The sequence below is a fragment of the Petromyzon marinus genome, chromosome 66 (assembly GCF_048934315.1).
Source record: "Petromyzon marinus isolate PM22_M1 ecotype Great Lakes invasive population chromosome 66, UKy_Petmar_22M1.pri1.0, whole genome shotgun sequence".
In the NCBI taxonomy this organism is placed as follows: domain Eukaryota; kingdom Metazoa; phylum Chordata; class Hyperoartia; order Petromyzontiformes; family Petromyzontidae; genus Petromyzon; species Petromyzon marinus.
In genome coordinates this window covers 2,749,350-2,774,463 of record NC_133732.1, presented here as the reverse complement: position 1 = coordinate 2,774,463, position 25,114 = coordinate 2,749,350, and the positions used below count along the sequence as shown (strand labels likewise).

The 25,114-nt window shown below is 49.9% G+C and overlaps 1 protein-coding gene across 1 annotated transcript; it reads right to left on the bottom strand.

Moving 5' to 3' along the window:
• Positions 1-562: 562 nt before the first annotated feature.
• Positions 563-16,282, bottom strand: LOC116956552 (sulfotransferase 1 family member D1-like). Its single transcript, XM_032978246.2, has 8 exons — positions 16,076-16,282; positions 13,087-13,240; positions 11,772-11,906; positions 8,901-8,998; positions 5,881-6,007; positions 4,133-4,227; positions 2,138-2,318; positions 563-1,452 (listed from the first exon to the last, which is right to left on the bottom strand). Exons 2-8 carry the CDS (start codon positions 13,214-13,216, stop codon positions 1,337-1,339), a joined length of 882 nt encoding a protein of 293 aa, XP_032834137.1. The 5' UTR covers positions 13,217-13,240; positions 16,076-16,282; the 3' UTR covers positions 563-1,336.
• Between the last annotated feature and the right edge of the window lie 8,832 nt (positions 16,283-25,114).

Genomic DNA, 25,114 nt, shown 5'->3' with positions numbered 1-25,114 from the left:
CGCCAGAGGGGAGTGAGAGAGAGGGAACGAGAGCCTGCGTTGAGTGTAGAGATTGTAAACAGAGTGTGTAAGAGCGTGTAGAGATTGTAAACAGATTGTAAACAGAGTGTGTAAGAGTGTGAATAAGCGGCAAGCAGCCATATGTAAGAATCCTCGTCTCCGTCTGGCTCTATAAGTCTCCTGGGTGTCAAGAGTTACTACGCAACATTTGCATCGCTAATTTCACGAACAAAAAATGTACACTTAGAACTTGGGTGTTCATAGCCTCGCAGTAGGAGTGGAATACTAAAAATGTCCACATTATTCCTCCACTACTTAACAGCGATTATCACGTTTACAAATATATATGATTTTTTACGTGTCAATCTGCTGATCAGATCATGACCAATAAAGCTCCTTATCCGATGTCTTCATATTTCGTGATTGAATTTGAAATCATCATGCAATGACATTTCACTCAAACCGCTTTTATGCTTTTCTACCTTTATAGTGAACTCGTGCTATTGTTGTATCGTGGCTACCACAGCGATTATTGTCCGATAATGAACCCGGCACCAGGGACTTGAGTGAAGTTACATTTATTTAAATCTCTGTGTGTATAAGTCCGTAACATAACAGATACAACCACGCCAGATACAAATGAATCAAGTCCAGATGATACCCAGATGAACCAAAAGTGGATAAAAAAAGTCAGGTCAAACTAATCTCAGATTAAATAACATGCAAACCAAATAAAAGAAAATATTTTTTTTAAGTGTAACCCAAAAGATCGTACTGTAAACTGTACTATATTTACTGTACCTTACCACTCCAACATGGAAGACTGTGCATGGGGTGATGTACGTAGTACTACGCTCTTGTTTCAACAACAACAACAATTTGATTTTGTTTGACTATCGCAGGACTGATACAGCCTTTGGGGCAGTCTTACCGGTTTCGCCGTATTGGCCCAAGACCGCCAGGTAATGTTGGAAACCGGATAATCGTGCGCCAGATAATCGATTATCAACTGTACTTTCAAGTCTATTTCATATTACTTATATTGCGCAGCTCAAAAAAGGTATATACGTGAATTTCTCCCAGCTTCTGGAATTGTGAGATTGCCTTCTTCCCCATGATATGTCTCGATTTTTGTGTAACTCAGAGAGTGGTAACCCTACTTTATTATTACCTGGAGGATTCAGCCCTAAATGCCATTCTGGACATAATCATTGAACGGCGTTTTGGAATGCAATGAGCATGAAAGAAGCTATATATTGTGAAATTAGTATTATCATTACTTAAAGCCAAATAAGACAAATTATACAATCAGGAGCAGTGGGAAAGACGCCGGTCTTCAGGGCAGGCTGTCCCTCAGGCGCAGGTCAGTGGTGGACATTTTCTCTTTGTAGTGCTGCTCAAAGGCCTCCAGCTGAGCCGCAGAGAAGTGATTCCTCCAGTCACCCACCTCCCCTGCAAAGACAAAACACAGACATAGATTCCCCATATAGGCTTAACAAACTGTTGGGGTAAGGGCTTTTAGCAAGCACCTATGAAGACACATGAGGGCATGGGTGGTCATCACCACGCTCGACAGCCTTTGTCGACTTTGGGGAGGCCCAGGGCCAGTTCAGATTATCATCACCAATGTTGGCTGTGAGCCGGAATCTAACTCAGGTAGCCGGGGCAGGGTGCTGTAATTCGTCATGGAGTTGTCTCAATATCATCACTATCAACAACTGCCACTCACTAAGTGGTGGTGACATCACCATGGCAATTGTGCCAGGCTATGTGCACTTTTAAGGCCACGTGAAGTGTTGAATGCCCACTGACCAGAGGTCACGCGACAGACCTAGGTGCCATAGGTGGACCGATTGAGATGATTGGTAGATCTACCACCTATGCCCTCTACTGTGCAAATTTGCTGTGTTTTAGCTACCCGGTACTCCGCTCATTGTTGTGAGCGTCGCTCTTCTGCGCTCCGATGTTGCTGGAGGGCGACTGCCTCCAACTACCCAGGAGCGACATTTACGAGCCTCCTGCTCAACTGAGGCCGATCTTGACACCGCTGATATGAAGCTCATCCACATCCTACCATCACCTTCATTATTATCACCATGTGTCCCGACTGAGCCTCCAAAAACGTTGTAATTTTTACCCTTGCGCATGAAGGGCGACACGGAGTGGTCCAAGAAGTCGGTGGGCACGGTGCTGTAATTCGTCATGGGGTTGTCGCGCATCACAGAGAAGGTGCTGAGCTTCACCACCTCACGCAGTTGCTGCTCGGACAGCGGCCGCTCCAGGAATTGGGCGATGCGGGACACCTCACGCATGGGGTCCTCAGCACGCACAAGGGGGAAAGAGGAGGTGGCAGGGGCTTTATGCTCACAATCAGTAACGAGACTGTGGGACTAAATAAATCGGGTCTCCAGGCGTTTTATAAAGACACACAGACGGCCCCAAATTGTCTGTGGCGATTCTCATTGGTCCCATTTGGGAAGGGGTCCAAAAAAAACGATTGGGTGGGGCCGCCAGTGAGGAAAAATCTTTGGGGGCTACCGAATACTACTCTGATCATAGTTGAGCGGCCCCACCAGGACATTTGCCCTGTGGACTGCTGCCCCATCACAGTACAAACCACAAAGAGAAAGATCCCCCATATATAACAAACTGTTGGGGTAAGTGGCTGTTAGCGAGTGACACCTATGAAGGCTGGCACAGCTCACGAGGTGGTGGGAGGCCACCACGCACGTCCGCCATTGTCTCCCCAAGTGGCGAAGTTTACACACCGCACCAGGTAACCATTTTGAGGCTGAGTCGACCTAGGAGAGGCGCAAGACTGGTTCAAATAATTGCCACTGGTGTTGGCCTTGAGCGGGAATCCAACTCGGTCGGCTGGGGTTCATAGCGTAGTGCGCTAACCGCTGCACTACCGCTCCCCACGGTACGTAATAAATATACATATTTAATGTATGCATGCAGCAACTCACGCTTGTGATGTCAACTAATTTCAGCCCACACTACAATTCCCTCCACACAGACCTCTGAATGTTTTCGTTGGATCACAATAATAAAAACAGTGAAACGTGGTGGCATTGGCTGAGATGTCCTTGGTTCTGACTAGGGCCATATCCATCGAACATCAATATTGTAAATGTTGTGGGTTTACTCTCCAACACAACGGCGTGCCGAAGTAGTAACTAGTTAGCACGTTGTGTTTACGTGCCAAACCTTACTAGTTGGCTGTGTCGGGTGGTGGAGAGTTTACTGACACATTTTATATCTACCGTATTTTCCCGCATATAGCCCGCATATGCATATAACCCGCAGACACATATACCCCGCAAAAATAGCGTTTTGTGTAAAGCAAATTTCAGATAGCCCGCACCTCCATATACCCTGCATACATTCATATCTTTAACGTCGTTACTGCAGCTTAATTCCATCATATTAACACAAAGTTTACATTTGTAATACATTCCACTATCAATTGTTAACATTAATATGATAACGTGCACAAAGAAAACAAACTAACCGGAAACGAGTGAACTTAAAACAGTAAATAAGTAACAAAAGTAAATTTCCAATAAATAAGTAACACATAACTGGTAGATAAGTAAGTACAGTTTTAGCACTGGTAGATTGCGCACTGCGCATACAATAGCGGCACTACGGTGACTCCGTTGCCTCGCCCCCAACCCCCCACCTCTCCCTCCCCCCAGCTCTCTCGTCGCCGGTAAACAAAATGCGCCCACTTCAAACATTGTCCTTTCATTGTACAAACATTTCGAATAATTTAAAACGTGATAACATGTGCAATTTGTTGTGGATGATTTTGTGAGTGGTTTATTCAACGGTGCTTTAGTCAAAGGTAAGTGTTGCATAGTAGATAGTCCTACCATGAAAAAATGTAACGAGTTATGACATGTCACAAGTGTGAAAATATTTTTGGGATAGCCCGCACCTCCTGAAACCCCGAAGGGTCTTGTTTTGTTTGTAAAAAGTGGTATACCCCGCGGGTTATATGCAGGAAAATACGGTAGGCGATCTAACCCAAAAAAGGACAAACCTCTATTTTTGATCCATATTTTGAAAGTCGTTTTGAAGTCTGAGAGCCGTTCTACTTATGTCCTAGACTGCTCTGCGATCTTACTTCCTTCATGTCCTCGAAGAAGAGGTAGAGAATCCGGTGCCGCTCCCTCACGTTCCACCACCCAGTCACGTGATCATACCACGGGCCAAAGCACACTGTGGGAAGGAGGAGGTGGAGCAACCGTGTTGGCACGTTAAAAAATCACGTCAGGGTGAATTCAATTACATCCCTCGAAGTCAGGTGGCTAGTCAGGACTCTAAAGTATTTGACTTGTCCAGTAGTCCCTCGATTAACAGTGTGACATCCTCCATAAGAGGTGTTTTGGGTAAGATCGCGTAAATATATAAATGTGTCGTTAAAAACGTCATACTGAGATTGTAAATGTTGTGGCTTGGTTCTCCAACACAGCAGTGTGCTGTACTAGTGCCAAATTGGCCACGTTCTGTTTACGTGACAACCCTTACTAGTTGGCTGTGTCGGGTGGTAGCGGGTTTTAAGGACACATTTATATATTTACGCGATCTAACCAAAAAAACCTCTGTTGTGGATATTGGTTGCGAAAGCCTACGTATTAAACTGAGCGTGGCATCCGTTAACGGGTTATGTGGTTAACGTTTTGCCCTCAAAAAAGGAGCCCCCATGGTTTCCGCTAACGTTAAAATGTTGATGTAATGGTACATGTCAGTTTAACACGAAATAAAAAAATAATGTTAACCATTCAGATAGCTACAGACTCGGTGCTGCGTGGAAGCGAATCATCATACAATAAATAGTTTAAATGCATGCCTATAGAGGTCGCCATGCTTCAATATGGATTCCCGTTGGTACGGATATTTTAGTGTACACACAATGGACAGGAAGTAAAAGATCAATGGGCTCACATAATGCGTATGCATAACGTACGTTGACTCATTAATTGCCCCTCGCACAGGTATTGTCACCACATCTACGCCTCTATATAAGGAACGAATCTGGTGGACTTCTCCACAAGTCAGGCTGTCGCCTGATGAAGCCAGTTGTAATTACTGGCGAAACGTTGTACTCAGATTGTAAATGTTGTGGCTTGGCTCTCCAACACATCGGTTAGTGCTGTACTGGTGACGAATTGGCATGTTCTGTTTACGTGACAACCCTGACTAGTTAGCTGTGTCTGGCGGTGGCGGGTTTTAAGAACACATTTATATATTTACGCGATCGAACCCAAAAACCTGTATTATGAATGGTATATGTGTTTACATTATGCACGTGCTATTTTCGGCCAATCAAACGGCTAGTAAGTGGGGCTGAGCCATGCCCGCAGCCAATCAGCGACACCCGTTTATGAGCATTTAGACCTCCACTGGGATTTGTTTACATTATGTTTTATGTTTTGGCAGTGGAAACAGCTCTATTGCAGACTCAGTGATTATTAACTTGTTTTTCAACTTAGAAGCAAATTTATTGTGATTGCAATTTTTATATTGCCGCTCACGGCCAACACCAGTGGCGATTATCTGAACCAGTCTGGGCTTCTCCTAGGTCGCCTAAAATTAGTACCTGGTGCGGCGTTGAAACATCGCTACTAGGGAAACAACAGCGGTCGGGCGTGGTGCTGGCCACTCACCCATTCGTGTGCCGTGCCCGCCTTAATAGGTGCTGCTGGCTAACAGCACTTGCCCCAACGGTCTGTTAAGGCTAAACAGATAATTTTTGTCTTTGTACCTATATGTGTGTGTGTTCATGTTGAAACTAAGTTGCAGGCCACGTGAAATGAATTCGGTTGCTCACTACTGGTATAGAAGTGGCTGCAATAACCCAGGTGCCTTCACCATTGCCGGTCATGAAACGATGCAGGTATTCCTCCCAGGTGCCGGGCTCCGGCTGCAACTTGTTCATTCGTTCAAAGTAGTAGGAGGATACGGCGTTGTCCTTGGCATTACGTGCGATATAGATCACCTGGGGAGGAGATAGCAGATGTAGGGGTTGGAGAGAGTGGCACAGGGAGGCACTAAACTAAAACTGCATTCCCTGTTCACCTTGGGGTGTGACAGGGATGTCCTCTGGCTCCTACATTATTTAACATCTTTAACAAAGTAGTTCCAGAAACTTTACATGGCTATACACCAGGAATTTCCATCTGCCACAGATACAATGTGAGGCACATCGATGCCTGGCATGGTCGAGGGATGGCTCCCGATTGGTGAACTATTTTACATATGCTGATGATTTGGTGATTGTTGTTCACTCAGAGGAGGAGTTGGAGCTGCTCCTGCTGAACCTGGAATGTGCCACTAAGAGAACGGGTTTTTCCATCAGCCCCACCAAAACTAAGCACCTGCCCTGGTATTTTGTGCCATCAAACACTCCACCCCCTCAGCTCTCCATTGGTGATGGAGCAGTTGTGGAGAGAGAGGAGAGTTTCCCATATCTGGAACGTATGCTTAAAGCCAGCTCAGGTTGACACCAGAGGTCTCCCTCCAAATCAGTCGGGCGGCATTATATATTCATCGGCTGCGTAACGCTGAATGGAAGCTACCTGGTCTGTCACTCCACACGAAGCTTCGGGTCTTCTCGGCCACAGTCATAACCTCCTTTCTCTATGCATGTAAAACCTGGACCCCTCTAATGGAACATCTGAGCCGATTAGAAACATTCAGGCTGGCCTGCCTACGATCCATCTTCGGAATAACCAGGCTGGATTGTGTGAGAAGCTCACGCATTCTTGAAAGATCTGGACACATTCCCATTAGTGAGGTCCTCCAGCAGGCAATGCTGCTGGATTACGTAGCCCACATGCCCAGCTACTGCATGCCCAAGCTGCTTCTGTTTGGATGCATAGAGGGGGATAAACAGGCTGGGGAAGAGATGGACTGATGCAGAACGGGAGGATGTGGAGCTGAGTGGACTTGCAGAAGACTGGTACCAGCAGTGTCAAGATCCGCCTGTATGGAGTAAGCTCGTGAAGGATCGCTAATGGACAGATGGATTCAGTCGCCCTCCAACAACAACTGAGGTCATCGAAGTGACGCTCACAACAAAAAGCGGAGCACCGGAGCGCTAACGCACTGCAAAGTGGGGAGCACAGCTGGTGCATTTCCCAGTCATCTCAGTCAGTTAAACCATGGCACCTACTGGGTCTGTTCCATGACCTCCGGTCAGCGAGCCTTCGACAAGTCACGTGGTCTCAAAGTGCGCCAGGCCTGGCACAGTCGCCGTGGTGATGTCACCGTCACTTAGTTGCGTTTGGCGGTTATTGGTTTTGGCGATGGTGATGATGATGGTAATGATCATGGTGATGATGTTGGTAATGGTGCTGGTGATGGTGGTAATGATGGTGATGTTCGTGATGATGGTGGTAATGATGGTGATGGTGTTGAGGATGGTGGTTGTCACGTGGTACAAATAAGGGAAATACAATGGGGATGGTGTGGTCCACCTGTATAGAGGAAGGGGTTGTGGAAAATCCGTTTTCTGGGAGAAAGGGTAGGAGAGATGGAACCACTTGCACGGCGTAATTAAAAAGTAAAAAAAGTGTGCAGCAAGTTGGGCTATTATATTTGGAACAAGTGGAAGAATATATTCCATCCAGGTGTCAATCACAATTGAGTGACCCAACCTAGCCTAGCTCCCAAACAATAGGGACCCCCCCCCCCCAGCCCCTACCACACAATAGTGGTGCAGAGTCAATGCAGGATGACCCCAGACGCATGCATCTCTGCTCTCGGGCTCCAGCCAGCAGTGGAGAGAGGAGCGGTCCAAGGAGACAGCCAAGCTTCAGGCAGTCAGTAGCAGCTCGGCAGTACTATGGACTGTGCGGTTCGAGCGCTGATATGAGAAGAAATGTCTTATACTGGTAGGAAACGTAGTGGACTGGAAGCCCAACCGGGATTAATTCACAGGAGGCAGGGGATTAATTGTGTATGTCTGTGGATGTCTGTCCACGTGGGAGGGGTGGGGCTGGGTGGAGAGGGTAGGGAGGGGCTGGGTGGGGAGGGGCTGGGTGGGGAGGGGAGGGTGGGGAGGGGCTGGGTGGGGAGGGTGGGGCTGGGTGGGGAGGGGCTGGTCACCCCATGGTGCCCTTATATGGACTGGAAGCCCAACCGGGATTAATTCACAGGAGGCAGGGGATTAATTGTATATGTCTGTGGATGTCTGTCCACGTGCATCCGGACACCTGGATATATATAACAAATGCGTTCCTAGTGGGCATTACTGGTAGAAAAACATTCCTACCAGCCCTCTCCGCAGGAATGTGTTTAAAATGCACCATAGTCTCTATTAGCATTCCCTGCGTAAATTTCAGTGGACGCCCGGTGGGGAGCAGAGACGAGCAAGGACAGCAGATGGTGAGGGAGAGGAGCGCAAGGAGGTTGCCTCTACTGCCACCCTATGGTGGGAAGGAGGAGCAGGTGCCTGGTTCGCTTCCTCTGCTCTGGCGGCGGTGTTAGGCCGGTGGTGGCCCACGACCCGCGGGTTCGAGATTAACCCTGGAATTCGGGTTGCTTGTGAATGCAGCCCAAAGCGGGTGGTAAACGCCATCTAAGACTTGAAGTGCCATAAGGAGATACGAGTTAGGTGTGAGTGTTGGGTTAAAGGGATCCTCCTGTAACACATTGTGAGTGTACTACCGTGGTGTTCTCGAGATGCACTACTGCAGGGTGGCTTGTCTAAAAATTAAAGAGAGACCAACCCTATTGTATCACTCTCAAGTGAATGATCTCGATTTCTCTCGATAGACTGGAACTTACACAATACATGACCTGGCTGACCAAAATATGATAGTGACACCAATATAGGGGAGCCTGGAAAATCAAGCAAGAGACTAAGCGTGGTGATGATGGTGGTCCACCTTGCAATCGTTGTCCCAAAATGAGGAAGGCACCAGCTGGTAGGGCAGGTGAGTCTTAATCGTGCGCGGAGACGGCAAGTCATTCAGCACCTCCAGTCCTGGAGCCACGCGACCAGGAACATCTCAATCAGAATCAGAATATTTAAACTAAACTTTTATTTTTACTTTGCAAGGTATAAGGCCCCCCACTGAGCTGCGATATAGTGGCACTTTTTTTTGCAAAAGCGACCTGGTCATCACAAATGATAGCTCAACAAAATGGCGGATTATCATCATCATCACGTGGAAATTAATAGCAGCAGCCGAATAACTCTAAACGCGTGATGTTCCTTCTAAATGTAGAGGGGTGAAACCGGAGGACCTCCAGAGAAATCCACGGGGAGAGAGAGAAAGTGACGCAAGAGTCCAAATATACAGCAGGCGTCAGGCCTTGTGTCGAACCTACGACCTCCTGTATACCAGGCGAGGTAGGTAAAATCTCCTAGCCAACTTGCTGATGAACTTCGCCACAGAATATTTATTCATTCTGGAGGAATCCGATGAGTTCTAAAGCTCTTTTTCACAGATGTCGAGTAGGGGCACGGGGTTCAAAACGTCACAAGAATAAACACAATCCACAAACACTACATGAGTGTAATGTTTAGGAAAGGTAAACAAATCACTTAAAAATTATACAAAACAAACGAAGTGATGTTTTTGTTCTTACCATAGACTCGCACATATATAGGGGTCATTCTACACTAAACATTTTATTTATATTTTACCAGGAAAGCCACACTGAGCTGTATATTGTTATTTTTGAAAAGCAACCTGGCTATCACAAATGTTTGCTCAACGAAGTGCCTTATATGGGAAAATACAAACTGAAAATATAGAGCAGGGCATTCTCAGGGTCGGCATCGAACCCACCAGCTCCTGTACACCAGGCGAGGTAATTAACATCTCATAACCACCGTGCCGCCCAAGACCACGCATTATCAATAATGACACATTTACGTGATCTAGCCTAAAAGCACCATTATTATGAATCAGCAATTCGACTTTCTTTTGGCTGCAATCATATTCCACGTGGTGATGATGTAGTAGTAGTTTATTTTAAAGCCACTTCGTTGAGCTATCATTCGTGATGGCCAGGCCACTTTTGAAAAAGAGCTACATCGCTCAGTGGGGCCTTACCTGGTAAAAAAAAATAGTTTCGTTTTAGTACGGATCTCTATGAGTATGGGTCTCTGTGGGTCTCTATGAGTTGGTTTCTGTGGTTCCCTGAGTATGGGTCTCTGTGGGTCTCTATGAGTATGGGTCTCTGTGGGTCTCTATGAGTATGGGTCTCTGTGGGTCTCCATGAGTATGGGTCTCTGTGGGTCTCTATGAGTTGGTTTCTGTGGGTCTTTATGAGTATGGGTGTCCGTGGGTCTCTATGAGTATGGGTCTCTGTGGATCTCTATGAGTATGGATCTCTGTGGGTCTTTATGAGTATGGTTCTCTGTGGGTCTTTATGAGGATGGGTCTCTGTGGGTCTCTGAGTATGGGTCTCTGTGGGCCTCTATGAGTATGGGTCTCTGTGGGTCTCTGAGTATGGGTCTCTGTGGGTCTCTATGAGTTGGTTTCTATGGGTCTTTATGAGTATGGGTCTCTGTGGGTCTCTATGAGTATGGGTCTCTGTGGGTCTCTATGAGTATGGGTCTCTGTGGGTCTCTATGAGTATGGGTCTCTGTGGGTCTCTATGATTTGATTTCTGTGGGTCTTTATGAGTATGGGTCTCTGTGGGTCTCTATGAGTATGGGTCTCTGTGGGTCTCTATGAGTATGGGTCTCTGTGGGTCTCTATGAGTTGGTTTCTGTGGGTCTTTATGAGTATGGGTGTCTGTGGGTTTCTATGAGTATGGGTCTCTGTGGATCTCTATGAGTATGGGTCTCTGTGGGTCTTTATGAGTATGGTTCTCTGTGGGTCTTTATGAGTATGGGTCTCTGTGGGTCTCTGAGTATGGGTCTCTGTGGGCCTCTATGAGTATGGGTCTCTGTGGGTCTGTGAGTATGGGTCTCTGTGGGTCTCTATGAGTTGGTTTCTGTGGGTCTTTATGAGTATGGGTCTCTGTGGGTCTCTATGAGTATGGGTCTCTGTGGGTCTCTATGAGTATGGGTCTCTGTGGGTCTCTATGAGTATGGGTCTCTGTGGGTCTCTATGAGTTGGTTTCTGTGGGTCCTTATGAGTATGGGTGTCTGTGGGTCTCTATGAGTATGGGTCTCTGTGGATCTCTATGAGTATGGGTCTCTGTGGGTCTTTATGAGTATGGTTCTCTGTGGGTCTTTATGAGTATGGGTCTCTGTGAGTCTCTGAGTATGGGTCTCTGTGGGCCTCTATGAGTATGGGTCTCTGTGGGTCTCTGAGTATGGGTCTCTGTGGGTCTCTATGAGTTGGTTTCTATGGGTCTTTATGAGTATGGGTCTCTGTGGGTCTCTATGAGTATGGGTCTCTGTGGGTCTCTATGAGTATGGGTCTCTGTGGGTCTCTATGAGTATGGGTCTCTGTGGGTCTCTATGATTTGATTTCTGTGGGTCTGTATGAGTATGGGTCTCTGTGGGTCTCTATGAGTATGGGTCTTTGTGGGTCTCTATGAGTATGGGTCTCTCTGGGTCTCTTTGAGTTGGTTTCTGTGGGTCTTTATGAGTATGGGTCTCTGTGGGTCTCTATGAGTATGGGTCTCTGTGGGTCTCTATGAGTTTGGGTCTCTCTGAGTACGGGTCTCTGTGGGTGTTTATGAGTATGGGTCTCTGTGGGACAGGTCATATCTGGCCTTACACCTGGTAGAGGGACTTACACCTGGTAAAAGTAAAACATAAATAATTGAGTTTAGTTCGCTGCTGCTGTCACCTTTGCGAGACGTCATGTAATTTTTGCCCGTCCACTCCATGAAGATGATCCTCTCGTACACGGGGCCGCGTTTGCAGTACTCCACGTCCACTCCACTCTGAATCAGATCCACGATCTCCTGGATCCACGTGGTGCCTAAGAGAGGTAGGGGGGTGGGCGGAGGGGGGGCAAGATGAAGGTGGTGATGATTATGAATGTGGTAGTTGTGGTGTTGATCATGATGGTAGCAGTGGTGGTAATGAAGGTGGTGGTGATGAAGATGGTGGTCATGAAAATGATGAATGTGGTAGTAGTGGTGATGATGGTAGTAGCAGTGGTCGTGATGAATGCGATGTTGATGGTGTTGGTGGTTATGATAATTATGAATGTCGTGATAGTGGTGATGATGGTGATTATGGTGGTAGCAGTGGCGGTGATGAAGGTGGTGGTTGTCATGATGGTGGTTATGATGATGAATGTGGTAGTCGTGGTGTTCAATGAATAGCTCCGTATTGCCTAAACAACTATTGTTCGGCCGAATCGAGGGGGCTAAACGGGCGTGGCATGGGCTAGGGAAGAGATGGAGCGATGTGTTACAAGAGGATATGGAGCTGAGTGGACTTGCCGATGATTGGTACCAGCTGTGTCAAGTTCGGCCTCTGTGGAGGCTCGTGAAGGATGCTACTGGGTAGTTGGAGGCAGTCGCCCTCCAGCAACAACGGAGGGCAGAGCAGCAATGCTCACAAAAACGAGCGGAGCGCCGGGTTGCTAAAACACAGCAAGTTGATACAGCAGGGGGCACAGGTGGTGCACCGGAAAGTCGTATAATTCATTCAACCCATGGCACCTGCTCGGTCTGTCATGTGACCTGCCAGTGGGCATTCAACACATCACGTGGCCTTAACGTGCACATAGCCTGGCACGAGCGCCGTGGTGACACCGCCACCACTTCTTGACGAATGGCGGTTGGTGTTTTTGAAGATGGTAGAAGTGGTGATGAAGGTGGTGGTGGTGGTGTTGGCGATGAAGGTGGCGGTGATGATGGTGGTCGTTAGGATGTTGATAAATATCGTAGTGGTGATAATGGTGATTATGATAATGGTGGTAGCAGTGATTGTGATGAATGTGGTCGTGGTGATGGTGGTGGTGAAGGTGGCGGCAATTATAATGGGTACCGTATTAAGGTAGTGGTGATTATAATAATGATGATCGTGCTAATTCTGATGATGGTGATGATGATTATGATGGTCATCGCGATTGTGGTGATGATTATGAGGGTGGTGAATGTGATAATGAAGATGATGGTAATGCTGATGCTGCTTCTGTTAATACTCACCCGCCTTGGGGTAAGTCGCTATGAGGAGGTCTCCGGGCCTGGCTTTAAACGACTCCACCAGGCCCCAGTCCCTCGCTATGAAGTCCAGCATTGAGACTCCATGCACCGGCTCCAGTTTGGGCCTCTCCATACCAGCAGCTCAGCAAGTAGGATGCTGGGAGAGTTGGAAGCAGGTGAGGAGGAAAGAAAGCTGTTGGTTGAGTCGTCTGCCCAGTTTATTGATCCCAAGGACTTCGTTGGTAAGCACAGGAGACCTGGGTTCGAGTCAGAGTTTTGTATACATTGGAGCTCATCAGTGATCTTCTGCAGAGCTACACACTGCCAATGGAAGCCCCTTGTGTGTTTGTGTGAAGGTGAGTGTGTGGGGGAGCGGTCGTGCAGCGGTTAACGCGTGGAGCTACAAACCCAGGTTCAAATTACGCTCACGGTCAAAACCAATGATGGTCATCTGAACCGGTCCTGGTGCCCGCTCCATTAGGTCCACTAAGCCTCAAATTATTAAATGGAGCGGTGCGTAAAAGCATCGCAACTGGGGAGACGAAAGCGGCCGTGCGTGGTGCTGGCCACCAACCCCCTTGCATGCTGTTTCCACCTTCATTGGTGCTGCTATTTCTAACAGGACTTGGCGAAACAGTCTGTAAAGGCTACACGGGGGATCTTTGTCTTTGTAGTGTGGGTGATTTCGTTTCTTAAAGCTCACAGCAGGGGGCAACACATTCCCACCTACTCGGCCACTTGAGAGAAACGTTTGCTGCCTGGCAGTCCAAACCGTTTTTTAGCCAAATTAAACTGTTCCTGTTCCGATTAAGTATGCATATGTGTACGTCATCACTTTTTATTCCGGTTCCGTTCCGATGATGTACATGGTACGTTCTGATGACGTTAATACGTTCTGATGACCTATGTGGTACATTTGTACCATCTCTTCCCTAGCCCATGCCGCCTCTCTGTAAATAAAGTTAATGCTGAGCCGCCCACGTGGGTTCCGAGATTCGGCGGTGAAAGGGACCTCATCATAGACTCATCACACAGAGACCCATAGACTCATCAGACAGAGACCCATAGACTCACCACACAGAGACCCGTAGACTCACCACGCATAGACCCGTAGACTCACCACGCAGAGACCCGTCGATTCACATAGACCCATAGTTTGTCATCCTTCCATCGCACCGCCAATTAGCACGGTTGGCTTCGTACATCATCAGTCTGTCATCTCCAGTAGCCTGGGTGAATCGTTTGCTAAGTGTTGCCCAATCTCAGCCGGCTGGCTTAACCACTTAATGACGTTGGATGTGGGCATATCCATACTTTACCCCATCACCACCACCAGATGATCAGCTGATCACAGACTCAACTCGGATGAACCCATTCACACTGCTCGGGGGATAGAGGTGGGGGGAGGCAGTTATCGATTTTATCCACCCTACTTTGAACCCAGGCTCTCAGCTGTCTAACTAAAACACATTGAGCGCCACGGTGGCTAGGAGATGCTAAATACCTCGCCTGGTATACAGGAGGTCGTGGGTTTCATTGTATTCGCTTTATTTATAATTATTATTTTTATTCTATCTATGTGACTTTACCGAAAGCACCAAAGAATGTGGGGCAAGTGCGAGCACTTGTGAAGGCGGGCACTGTGGCACACGAAGGGGTGGGTGGCCAGCACCACGCCCGGCCGCCTTTGTCTCCCCAGTGGCGATGTTTACTACACTGCACCAGGTTCTCGTTTTGTGTCAGAGTGGACCTACGTAGCGAGAGGCCCCAGACCGGTGCAGATAATCGTCACTGGCATCGGTGGCCGTGAGTGGGAATTGAACTTCGGGTAGCCGGGTTCGTAGTGCCCACTAGGCACTCTTGACACACTCACGCACATTCCATGCGTTTATTTTGAACTTCTTACGCACCGTACGTCGCCAACCGTGCTTATAATCAAAGCTGCGGGGGAAGCACAACAAACTGTGAGTCTCTGTGTGAGTCTCTGTGTAAGTCTGTGAGTCTCTGTGTGAGTCTGTGAGTCTCTGTGTGAGTCTGTGGGGTCTCTGTGTAAGTCTGTGAGTCTCTGTGTGAGTCTGTGAGTCTCTGTGTAAGTCTGTGAGTCTCTGTGTGAGTCTCTGTGTAAGTCTGTGAGTCTCTGTGTAAGTCTGTGAGTCTCTGTGTGAGTCTGTGGGGTCTCTGTGTAAGTCTGTGAGTCTCTGTGTGAGTCTGTGAGTCTCTGTGTAAGTCTGTGAGTCTCTGTGTGAGTCTGTGGGGTCTCTGTGTGAGTCTGTGAGTCTCTGTGTGAGTCTGTGGGGTCTCTGTGTGAGTCTGTTGGTGTCTCTGTGTGAGTCTGTGAGTCTCTATGTGAGTCTGTGAGTCTCTGTGTGAGTCTGTGGGGTCTCTGTGTGAGTCTGTGAGTCTCTGTGTGAGTCTGTGGGTCTCTATGTGAGTCTGTGGGGTCTCTGCGTGAGTCTGTGGGGTCTCTGTGTGAGTCTATGGGGTCTCTGTGTGAGTCTGTGGGGTCTCTGTGTGAGTCTGTGTGTCTCTGTGTTAGTCTGTGGGGGTCACCGTGTGAGTCTGTGGGGTCACCGTGTGAGTCTATATATTCATTTCTGTTGAACTACTTTCGCACCGTACAAACCAAACCGTGTCACTCACCTGATACAATCGCACACACTGGAACAAAAACGCTCACACGGACACACACAGAGAAGTTGTTCCTCCGTGTGTCAAGTAAGTGACCCGTTCTGCTCAACACACCGGGGCGCGGTTGAACATGGATGTGAATAAACTGCTGTGCGTGGATGAATATCTGACACGGATGAATACCAGACCGCAGATGAACCACCTTAACGCGGATGAACAATCTAAACGCGGACGAACACCTTACACAGATGAACATCTGACACCAATGATTATTTGATACGGAAGAACCACCTGAACATGGTTGAACAAACGAACGATGGTGAACACCCGACACGGATGAAACATCTGAACAAGAATGAACCACCTTAACGCAGACGACGAACCAAGCCGACGCTTGAGATCCCACAGCCTCCGACTTTGCGGCTCAACGCTGCTCGACGCGATGCCAAACTCTCCCCCCCCACCGACGCCGGCAAACTGAGAGCCCAGAGGGGATGGGGACCTCGCCTACGCGACACAGGCCACGGTGCCTCACAGCTAAGGGGTTGGGCGGGGCTGGGGGTGAACTCCCGTTGCGTTGCTGCTTAAGAATCAGAGTGGGCGGTGCATGGGGGGGTGTGGGGTGCGGGGGGAGTCGCGCTGTGCTGACCGAGGACACTGCGTTCCTCCCCACCCTGGCCCAATTTGACCCACTCGCACACAAAAGCGAAGGTCCCCCGTATAGCCTTCGGTAGAGAGTTGTGGCAAGTGCTGTTAGCGCCCAATGAAGGTCGGCGCTGTGGCACACACGACGGTGGGTGGGTGTGTGGCCAGCAACCACGCCCGGCCGCCTTTGTCTCCCCAGTGGTGATGCTTACTACACGACACGCCAGTTACTCATTTGAGGCTGAGTAGACCTAGGGGAGGAGGTGTTAGTGGCCCTGAGCGGGAATCGAACTCGGGATGTAGCGGGGTTCGTAGCCCAGCGTAGCGCTAACCGCTGCACCAACACTCCCCATTTCCACACTTTCACCACCACCACCATCACGTTACCTGCTGATCATGGACTCGGATGAACCCATTCAGACTGCTCGGGGTAGAGAGGTGGGCGGGAGGGAGTTATCGATTTTAACCAACGTACTTTGATCCCAGGATCTCTGGCTAAGAGATGTCAACTACCTCGCCTGGTATACAGGAAGTCGTGGGTTCTATCTTTACTTTGCTTCGTTCATCATTTCGTTTTTAATGCTTTGCTTTATGTAACCCCCCCTCCACCTTTTTAAATGAAAGATTTAACAAAATATTTCTCGCTCTGCTCTCCTTACCCCTTCCCTCTCTCTCTACCCCCCTCTATGCCCCCCCTCTCTCTCTCTACCCCCTCTCTTCCTACCCCATGTCGCTCTCTCTCGCTCTCTCTCTAACCCCCTCTCTGCCCCCTCTCTCTCTCTCTACCCCCCTCTCTGCCCCCCCCTCTCTCTCTCTACCCCCTCCCTTCCTACTCGATGTCGCTCTCTCTCGCTCTCTCTCTACCCCCCTCTCTACCCCCCTCTCTGCCCCTCTCTCTCTCTACCCCCCTCTCTACCCCCTCTTTCTCTCTCTACCCCCTCTCTTCCTACTCCATGTCGCTCTCTCTCTACCCCCCTCTCTACCCCCATCTCTGCCCCTCTCTCTCTCTCTACCCCCTCCCTTCCTACTCCATGTCGCTCTCTCTCTCTCTCTCACCCCCCAGGGGTCGCGTAGATTTTTTTTTATGGCGCTGCGGTTTTTCGCTCCACATTCAGAATGAACATCACGGCCTTTAGAGTAATTGGCTGCGTTAAAATTCCACGCGACGACGATGATGATGATAAGCCCACGTCGTTGAGCTATCACCCGTGATGGCCAGGTCACTTCTGAAAACAAAGAGCTACTTTAGAGCTTTGTGGGGCCTTACCTGGTAGAATAAAAAAATAGTTTAGTTCGTAGTGAACTCACGTGCTCTTGAGAGTGGGCTGGGGAGCTGTGTAAATGGTAGGGAGGGTTGAAGTGCGTGTGTGTATGTGCGTTTGTGTGTAAACATCGCCACTGGGGAGACAAAGGCGGTTGGGCGTGGTGCTGGCCACCCACCCCCTCGTGCACCGTTTCGGCCTTCATAGGTGCTCGCTAACAGCACCTGCCCCTACAGTCTGTTAAGGCTATACGGGGGATCTTTGTATGTGTGTGCTGAACTGTAACGCCACCCTTTCACTCCTCTTTCCCCCCTTCCTTTATCTCCCCACCTCCTCTCTCCCCACCCCCTCTCTCCCCACCCCCTTTCTCTACACCCCCTCTCTCTACACCCTCTCATCTCTCCCCTCCCTTCCCTTCTCTGGTTGCACTCTCTCTCTCCCCCCTGGCTACACCATCTCCCCCCCCCATCTCTCTCCATTGAATAACATTTGCACGCATCATGATGATGATGGCAGTTGTGATGGTGGTGATGATGAAAGTTTTGATTTAAAGCTTTCGTGACTGCAGGGATTCATATTCTTGGTTCTTTCGGTAAAGTCACGTAGAAGGGAAACAAGAAAATAATAAAAATATAAAACAATAAAATTCTCACGAAGTTTCGACTGCTACACAAGCAATCATCATCAGGTGTGAAAACCACAGCAAAAACATTTGAAAAAAGTGGTTTTCACACCTGATGCTTGCTTGTGTTGCAGTCGAAACGTCGTGATAATTTTATTGTTTTATATTTTTATTATTTTCTTGTTTCCCTTCTACGTGACTTTACCGAAAGAACCAAGAATAATAATGAAAGTGTTGATGATGGTGATGATGTATTCATGTTGAACTTCTGTCGCACCGTACGTATCTTCCTTCTTTCTATCCCCTTCTTTTTCCCCTCTCACCCTCTCTCTCTCCATCTCCTCCCTCCCTCTCCACCCTCTCTCTTTTTTACGATTAGAGGAAACAAGAAGATGCTCGATGTAGTCGGCACTTTGCTTCGTTCATCATTTCGTTTTTTTTCTCCAATGCTTTGCTTCATGTGCCCCCTCCCCCCCTTTTAAATGAAAAAATTCACGAAAGATTTTACGCTCTGCTCTCCTCCTTCTTACCCCTTCCCTCTCTCTGTACGCCGTCTCTCGACCCCCCTCTCTCCCTTTTTTTTACGATCAGAAGAAACAAGAAGATGCTCGGTGTAGTCGGAACTTTGCTCCGTTCATAATTTCGTTTTTTTAATGCTTTGCTTTATGTAACCCCCCCCCCCCCCTTTTAAATGAAAGACCCAAATTGTTTTCTTTTTTCTTTCCCCTTCCCTCTCTCTACCCCCCTCTCTGCCCCCCCCCTCTCTCTCTACCCCCGTCTCTGCCTCTCCTCTCTCTCTACCCCCTCTCCGCCTCCCCTCTCTCTCTGCCCCCTCTCTTCCTACTCCATTTGGCTCTCTCTCGCTCTCTTTTTTCTTTATAACTACGACAAGTGCTGCATCTGCACGCAGCCCTTCTCGCAGTCCTACGGCCTCGGACAGTAGCTCAGATCTGCATGCAGAGCTCTCCGTCAGTCACCGAGCACACGGCCTCCTCCAGCGTCCACTGCTCCTTGAAGGCCGGCAAGGCGTGGGTTAGCCGCGCATGGCGGAACTCCAGCCACACCATGGCTCCGACCAGAGCGCGGAAGATGCCCAGGCTGCTGGCCAGACATTTCACCTCCACGGCCACCTTCCTCGCCTTGTATATGGCGAGCTTGGCGTAGCCGACGAGCACGTTGACCAGCCCCTGAAGATGTTGGGATCCGTCGCCCTTCGGGTATCCAAAGATGAGGACCGTCGGGGAGAAGTGGAGGCTGAACCTTAGTAAAATGTTTCTCAGGACCTTGAACAGCGAGTCCAGGCTCTTGCACTCCACGTATTGGTGCACTGCCGTCTCCACTTTACCGCTGAACCGGCACTCCGGGGACGTGTCGGTGAAGCACGCCAGGGAGGCGTTGGTGGTGATGGTGCCATGGGCGATGCTCCAGCTGAGGTCGCCGATGCGGTTGTACGTCGGGCTGGAGTAGAGTTGCCTCCAGAGAGGCCTCTCCGGAGAGACGCAGGGCAGGACTTTCCTCCAGGCATGGTCCTTGTGGCTCTTGAGGGTGTCCTGTTGGTGAAACCGGACCATGTAGGAGTAGAGGACCTTCCTCTTTACATTTGCGAAGGCCACCTCAGGTAGGTCTTCCAGCTGGCACAGGTTGTGATCCGCCTTCGTTTGTAGGCATTGGCGATGCTGTGGCACGACTGAGATTTCCGGTGGAGGGGAATCGATAGGGGCCTCGTCATCCCCAATGCCGATGGGGGGCATTCTCCCCGCTGCCGCTGAGAAGGCCCTCTTGGCTTCGGCCAGGATCTGGGCAGCCACCCGGAGTGACTGCAGCCCCCCTGCCTTTGCGGGCATGTCTGCTGGTCCGAGCCACCGGCCCCATGTTCCAGACTCCACTAGATCTCCCATCCTGGTGAGCCGTGCATTGGCGAGGCGCCTCTCCATGCCGGAGGTGATTGTGGTGGATGACAGCTTTGTCTGTGGGTTCCTGAGGATCGGTTCAAAGACCTTATCCTTGGCCGCTCGCGGCTGGTTCAGCCTCCTGACGGCGAGGGAGTTCCATGTCTGCAGGACGTTCCTGTAGAAAGGTGTCAGTTGTTCCAGTGGGAGGCCTTGCAGGTCCATGTAGAGTAGTTGTTTGGAGCACTGCAGACCCCCCAGCTGTTCCAGGAGGAAGGAGGCCGTGACGCTCCAGGCCGGTGCAAGGGCGGTGTGCAGGAACTTTTGCACGGCCTGCAGTCAGAAGGTGGCCAGCTGACTCCGCACACACCATCCCGTGACCACCCTCATCCAGTGACAGGGCCAGGACCCCAGCCGCGACCCGGTGTCCTCCGCCCGACCAGAAGAAGTCGAGGACTCGCTTCTGAAGCGCGTTGACGAAGCTCATGGGGGGGTGCAGGGAGAATAGTTGGTGCGACAGCATGGACGTCACCAGCTGGTTCACCACCAACGTCTTGGTCCTGAAGGTGCGGAACTTGCACAGGCGACTCCAGGTGGCCAGCCGCTCCTTCACCTTCTCCTCCAGCCCGACCCAGTTCCTCTGTGATGGCTCCTCCTCTGGTCCCAGGAACACCCCCAAGTGGTGCAGCGATGTTGTACTCCAATTTATGGCTTTTGCCTTCTCAGGACACTCGGTCATGTCCCACGCTCCAACCAGCAGCCCGCTGCACTTTTGCCAGTTCATTTTTGATGAGGAGGCCTTTGAAAAGACCTCCTGGCACTCGTGCAGCAGGATGACATCATCCAGGGAGCGCAGCATGAGGAGGACGTCGTCGGCGTATGCCGTCAGGACCAACTTGACGCTTGCTTCCCTGAGCACCAGGACGCTGAGTCTCCGCCTTATGAGACTCAGGAAAGGCTCTAAAGCCAGGGCATGAAGTTGGCCCGACAATGGGCATCCCTGTCTCACTCCTCGCTCTAATTTGACCGGGGCAGTGAGAGTGCCGTTGTCCTTGATCATACACTCCACCTTGGTGGAGAGTAGGCGGATCGTTCGGACAAAGCCATCCCCAAAACAAAAGGTCTTGAGAGTTCCTAGCAGGTATTTGTGGTCCACTGTATCAAAAGCTTTTAACCTGGTCAAGGGCCATAAACGCGATTGGGATGCCCAGGGGCGGAGCCAGGGGGGGGTGACAGGGGTGACATTCTGCGTATAAGTGTACGACACTCGGTCTGGCGGACTCCGTGCAACTGCATTGTCAGAGTGTGTCGCCAACCGATGGCGTCTAGTTCAACAGCCTGACTCTCTAAATCATTCTTGAAATTCAAATTTATTGAATGTCACCCCGTCCTGAAATCCTGGCTCCACCCCTGGGGATGCCCAACCTCTGGGACACCGCGATGAGGTCCCTGACCAGGAAGATGCCATCGTGGATGGTTCGTCCGGCGATGTGTAGGACTGGTCCCTATTTATGACTTGTGCAATCATCCCTTTCAGTTGCAGGGAGAGAGCCTTCGTCAATATTTTGTAGTCTGTGTTCAGGAGGGACACCGGACGCCAGTTTTGTAGGTGCCTCAGGTCTCCGTTCTTGGGAAGCAGAGTGAGCACCGCCCTCCTCCAAGACTGAGGCATCACCCCGGTCACAGAGGCTTCCTCCAGCACCTCTATGTAGTCCTCCCGTAGGGACGGCCAAAAAACAGCGTTAAACTCCCCTGTTAGCCCGTCTAACCCTGTGGATTTATTTGAGGTAAGTCCTCTTACAGCTGCGTCAAGGTCATTCCTGGTGAGCTTTTGCTCCAGGAGTTCTCTCCCGTCTTCCCCCAGGGTGAGTAGACCGCTCTATGCCTCCACCTGGGCCACTCCCGATGTTTCTTCAGGGGAGAACAGGCTGCCGTAGAAGTCTCTGATGATGGTCGACTTCTGCTGGAGTTTGTGCACCAGGACACCGTCACCATCAAAGAGGCACTCCATGGATTTGCGCCTCCCGTTACGCCTCCCGAGAGAGTAGAAAAGCGGGGATCCCGTGTCGAGGTCGGTGATGAGCTTCACCTGTGATCGCACAAATGCCCCCCTCATCTGCTCTTCCTGTAGCCCTTTGAGACACTCCCTATTCTCCTCGTATTCTTGGAGAAGAGCGGGGGTCGCTGTCCTCGGCGAGGCGACCTTCCAAATTGAGGACTCGGGCTTCCATGTCGGTGATGTCTGCGTTCTTCTGTCTGGTGCTCCCCCAGGTATATTGTTGGCACAACAGCCTGGTGTGCACTTTGCCCATATCCCACCACTGGGCCAGAGAGTCGAACTGCGTTTTGGTTTTTCGCCACGCTTCCCAGAAATCCTCGAAAATTTCTATGAAGGTGCCATCCTCCAGCAGCGAGTTGTTAAAATGGCAGTGGGACGTGCCCTCACGGGCTCTCTCCAGCCTGACACGGAGCACGATGAGGTTGTGGTCCGTGAAGGGCGCCGCCCTGATGCCAGACGTTATGGCGCACGTCACAAAGCTCTTTGAGATGTAAAATCTGTCGAGCCTGGACTGCGTCACTGAGCCATCGCGCCTCGTCCTCGTGTACGTGAACTGGCGTGGGCCCGGGTGATGTCTGCGCCGCACATCCACCAAGGTGGCGTCTTCCAGGAGCCCCTGCATTTCCCTCTTTGGCCCAACTCCTCCCAGCTGCCTCCGCGAACGATCCAGGGCGCCGAGTGTGCAGTTGTGGTCGCCACCCACAATCACGCACTCGTCGTCCGGGATCCTGGCCAGGTGCCTCCTCAGGAGGTGCAAAAACGGGATCTTCTCATTGTTGGTCACCAGCGCGTACACGTTCAGCAGGTGGGTGGTGACATCGCCCACCCTGACCATTACCACGAGCAGCTTTCCCTTCACCACTTCGAGTGATGAGCTCGGGATGAAATCATTTAGCAAACAGGGTCGCGACTCCACAGGAGGTGTTGTCAAGGTGGTTGTAAAAGGAGGCCCCTCACCACTCCTTCCTCCAGTCATCCTCGTCCTCGACCGTGAGATGCGTCTCCTGAATGAAGAAGACAGAGGCAGCGAGTTTCCTCGCAAGAGACATTGCGGTAAACATCCGCACTGCCTCCCTGCACCCGCTCACGTTTAGGGAGCCGATGTACATAGGCATTGCTTGTTCCTTGCCTCGGTGGCCTCCAACCTTGTAATTTGTTTGCGGAAATATCTCAGCTTTGCCCTCTCCTTGCCCCGGGACTCGAGTCCCTGCTTGGCAAGGAGTCTCTCGGCTTGAGTCACAGAGGCCTTTATTGCCTTGATGTCCTTCCATCGAGCCAAGGCAATGTTATCTCTGTCCAGCCTCAGGTTGGTCTCGTCGTGGAAGTGCCAGAGATCTTCCGGGGAGACCAGGGGAGTCTGAGGGTCAAAGAGTGTCGACCCCTGGCTGCTCTCGCTCTCCACGCTGAAGCAGTCGTCCCGATATGAGTCGATCTCCCCGCCATCCGGCTCAGCTGGAAGAGCTGCAGCGGCTAGGCTGGCGCATGGCCTAGCGGGGTCTTCTCCCCCAGTGTCAGGGATAGCCTGGGATGTCTCCTGCTCAGGCTCTTCGGGTGGATGGCCCAGTGTCTCTTCCACTAGTTTTGGGTCAGCAGTGGGACGGGGACCTTCCTCCTCATTCTCATCCATTTCGTCCTCGCCCTTGGTGAGTGTGGAGTGGCTACAAAGGGGAGTTCTAACGCCGGTGGATTGTCTACACAGGGAAGTTCTAATGCCAGTGGTTTAACCACACACACACCAGTTCTAAAGCGAGTGTGATCATTCCACATGTCACTGCCAGTGACAAGAGGGAAGGCGCCCGTTCAAACGCAACTGGCCTGGCTGAAAAGAGAGGTTCTAACGCTCACTGTATCTGGGTGGCCAGAAGATCTCGCCAGCGATTTGGTCTCTAAAGCCACGGACTCCGCTGAACAGCAGAGTTCTAACACCAATTATTCTGTTGCGCAGGGCAGTTCTAACGCCCTGGGGATTAAAAGGCTTGTATATGAACGCCATAAAGTATAACTGCATGCAGAAATTTAAATGTCAGTGGCATCGGTTATGATGGTTACAACGTAACACAGAGCAATTCAAACGCCCATATTTTTTTGTGAAAAACAAAAATTGTTCTACGTGATTTTACCGAAAAACCCAAATAATATTAAGGAGCGATACCTTTAGCTCCCTCAGGGATTCTTCAGTCTCTCATTATATCTATACCAGGTGTAAATTCCACCAGTACATCCATGGAAATGATGTTGATGATGGTAGTGTTAATGTTAGTGATAGTAAAAATTATAATAATGGTAGTAGTGGTTCTTTTGGTAAAGTCAAGTAGATGAAAAATAAAAATAATAAAATTGAAAATAATAAAATGAAAATAACTAAATTAAATCACGACGTTTTTGGCACAACACAAGCATCTGTCATCAGGTGGGAAAGCATGATCTGCTGCTGATGCAGACTTTTAAAAGGTTTGAAATGGTGTAACCCACGGGTCATAAAGAAGTGACTGGGTCTAGTGATGTTAATGTGAGGAATTATCATGTAACTGGGCACGGAAGTGGCTATGTTAATGTGAGAGATTAGCATGAAATAACAACTGACATAGGCAGGTAGGATGGAAACATCACAGTCAGTTAAGACTTTACCTGGTTAATAACGTCTTTCCAATGATTGCTCAGATTGTACCCATCATCTCGGTTGAAGTTGTGTTCATGTTTTTATATCTGGATGGCTTCATGGACAAATCTTTGGTGGTATCCAGACGTCTTGCAGAGCACTTTGGTGTCGGAGAAAACAATATCATGAGAGCCCACAGCGTTATAGCAGTGGTCAGCCACGGCCGAAGAGTTCGTCCTGCCGTGTTTCAAATCTGCCTTGTGCTCGCGAATACGTTCTGACATATCACGTTTCGTTTCCCCAATGTAACAGTCACCACAAGTGCAA

Excerpts from the sequence above, each read along its gene's own strand:
- LOC116956552 (XM_032978246.2), bottom strand. The coding sequence starts at position 13,216 with ATGGAGAGGCCCAAACTGGAGCCGGTGCATGGAGTCTCAATGCTGGAC. Across the intron at positions 8,999-11,771 it reads TTACATGACGTCTCGCAAAG|GACTGGAGGTGCTGAATGAC; the intron begins GTGACAGCAGCA and ends GCGTGGCTCCAG. Across the intron at positions 2,319-4,132 it reads TCTTCGAGGACATGAAGGAA|GACCCCATGCGTGAGGTGTC; the intron begins GTAAGATCGCAG and ends GTGCGTGCTGAG.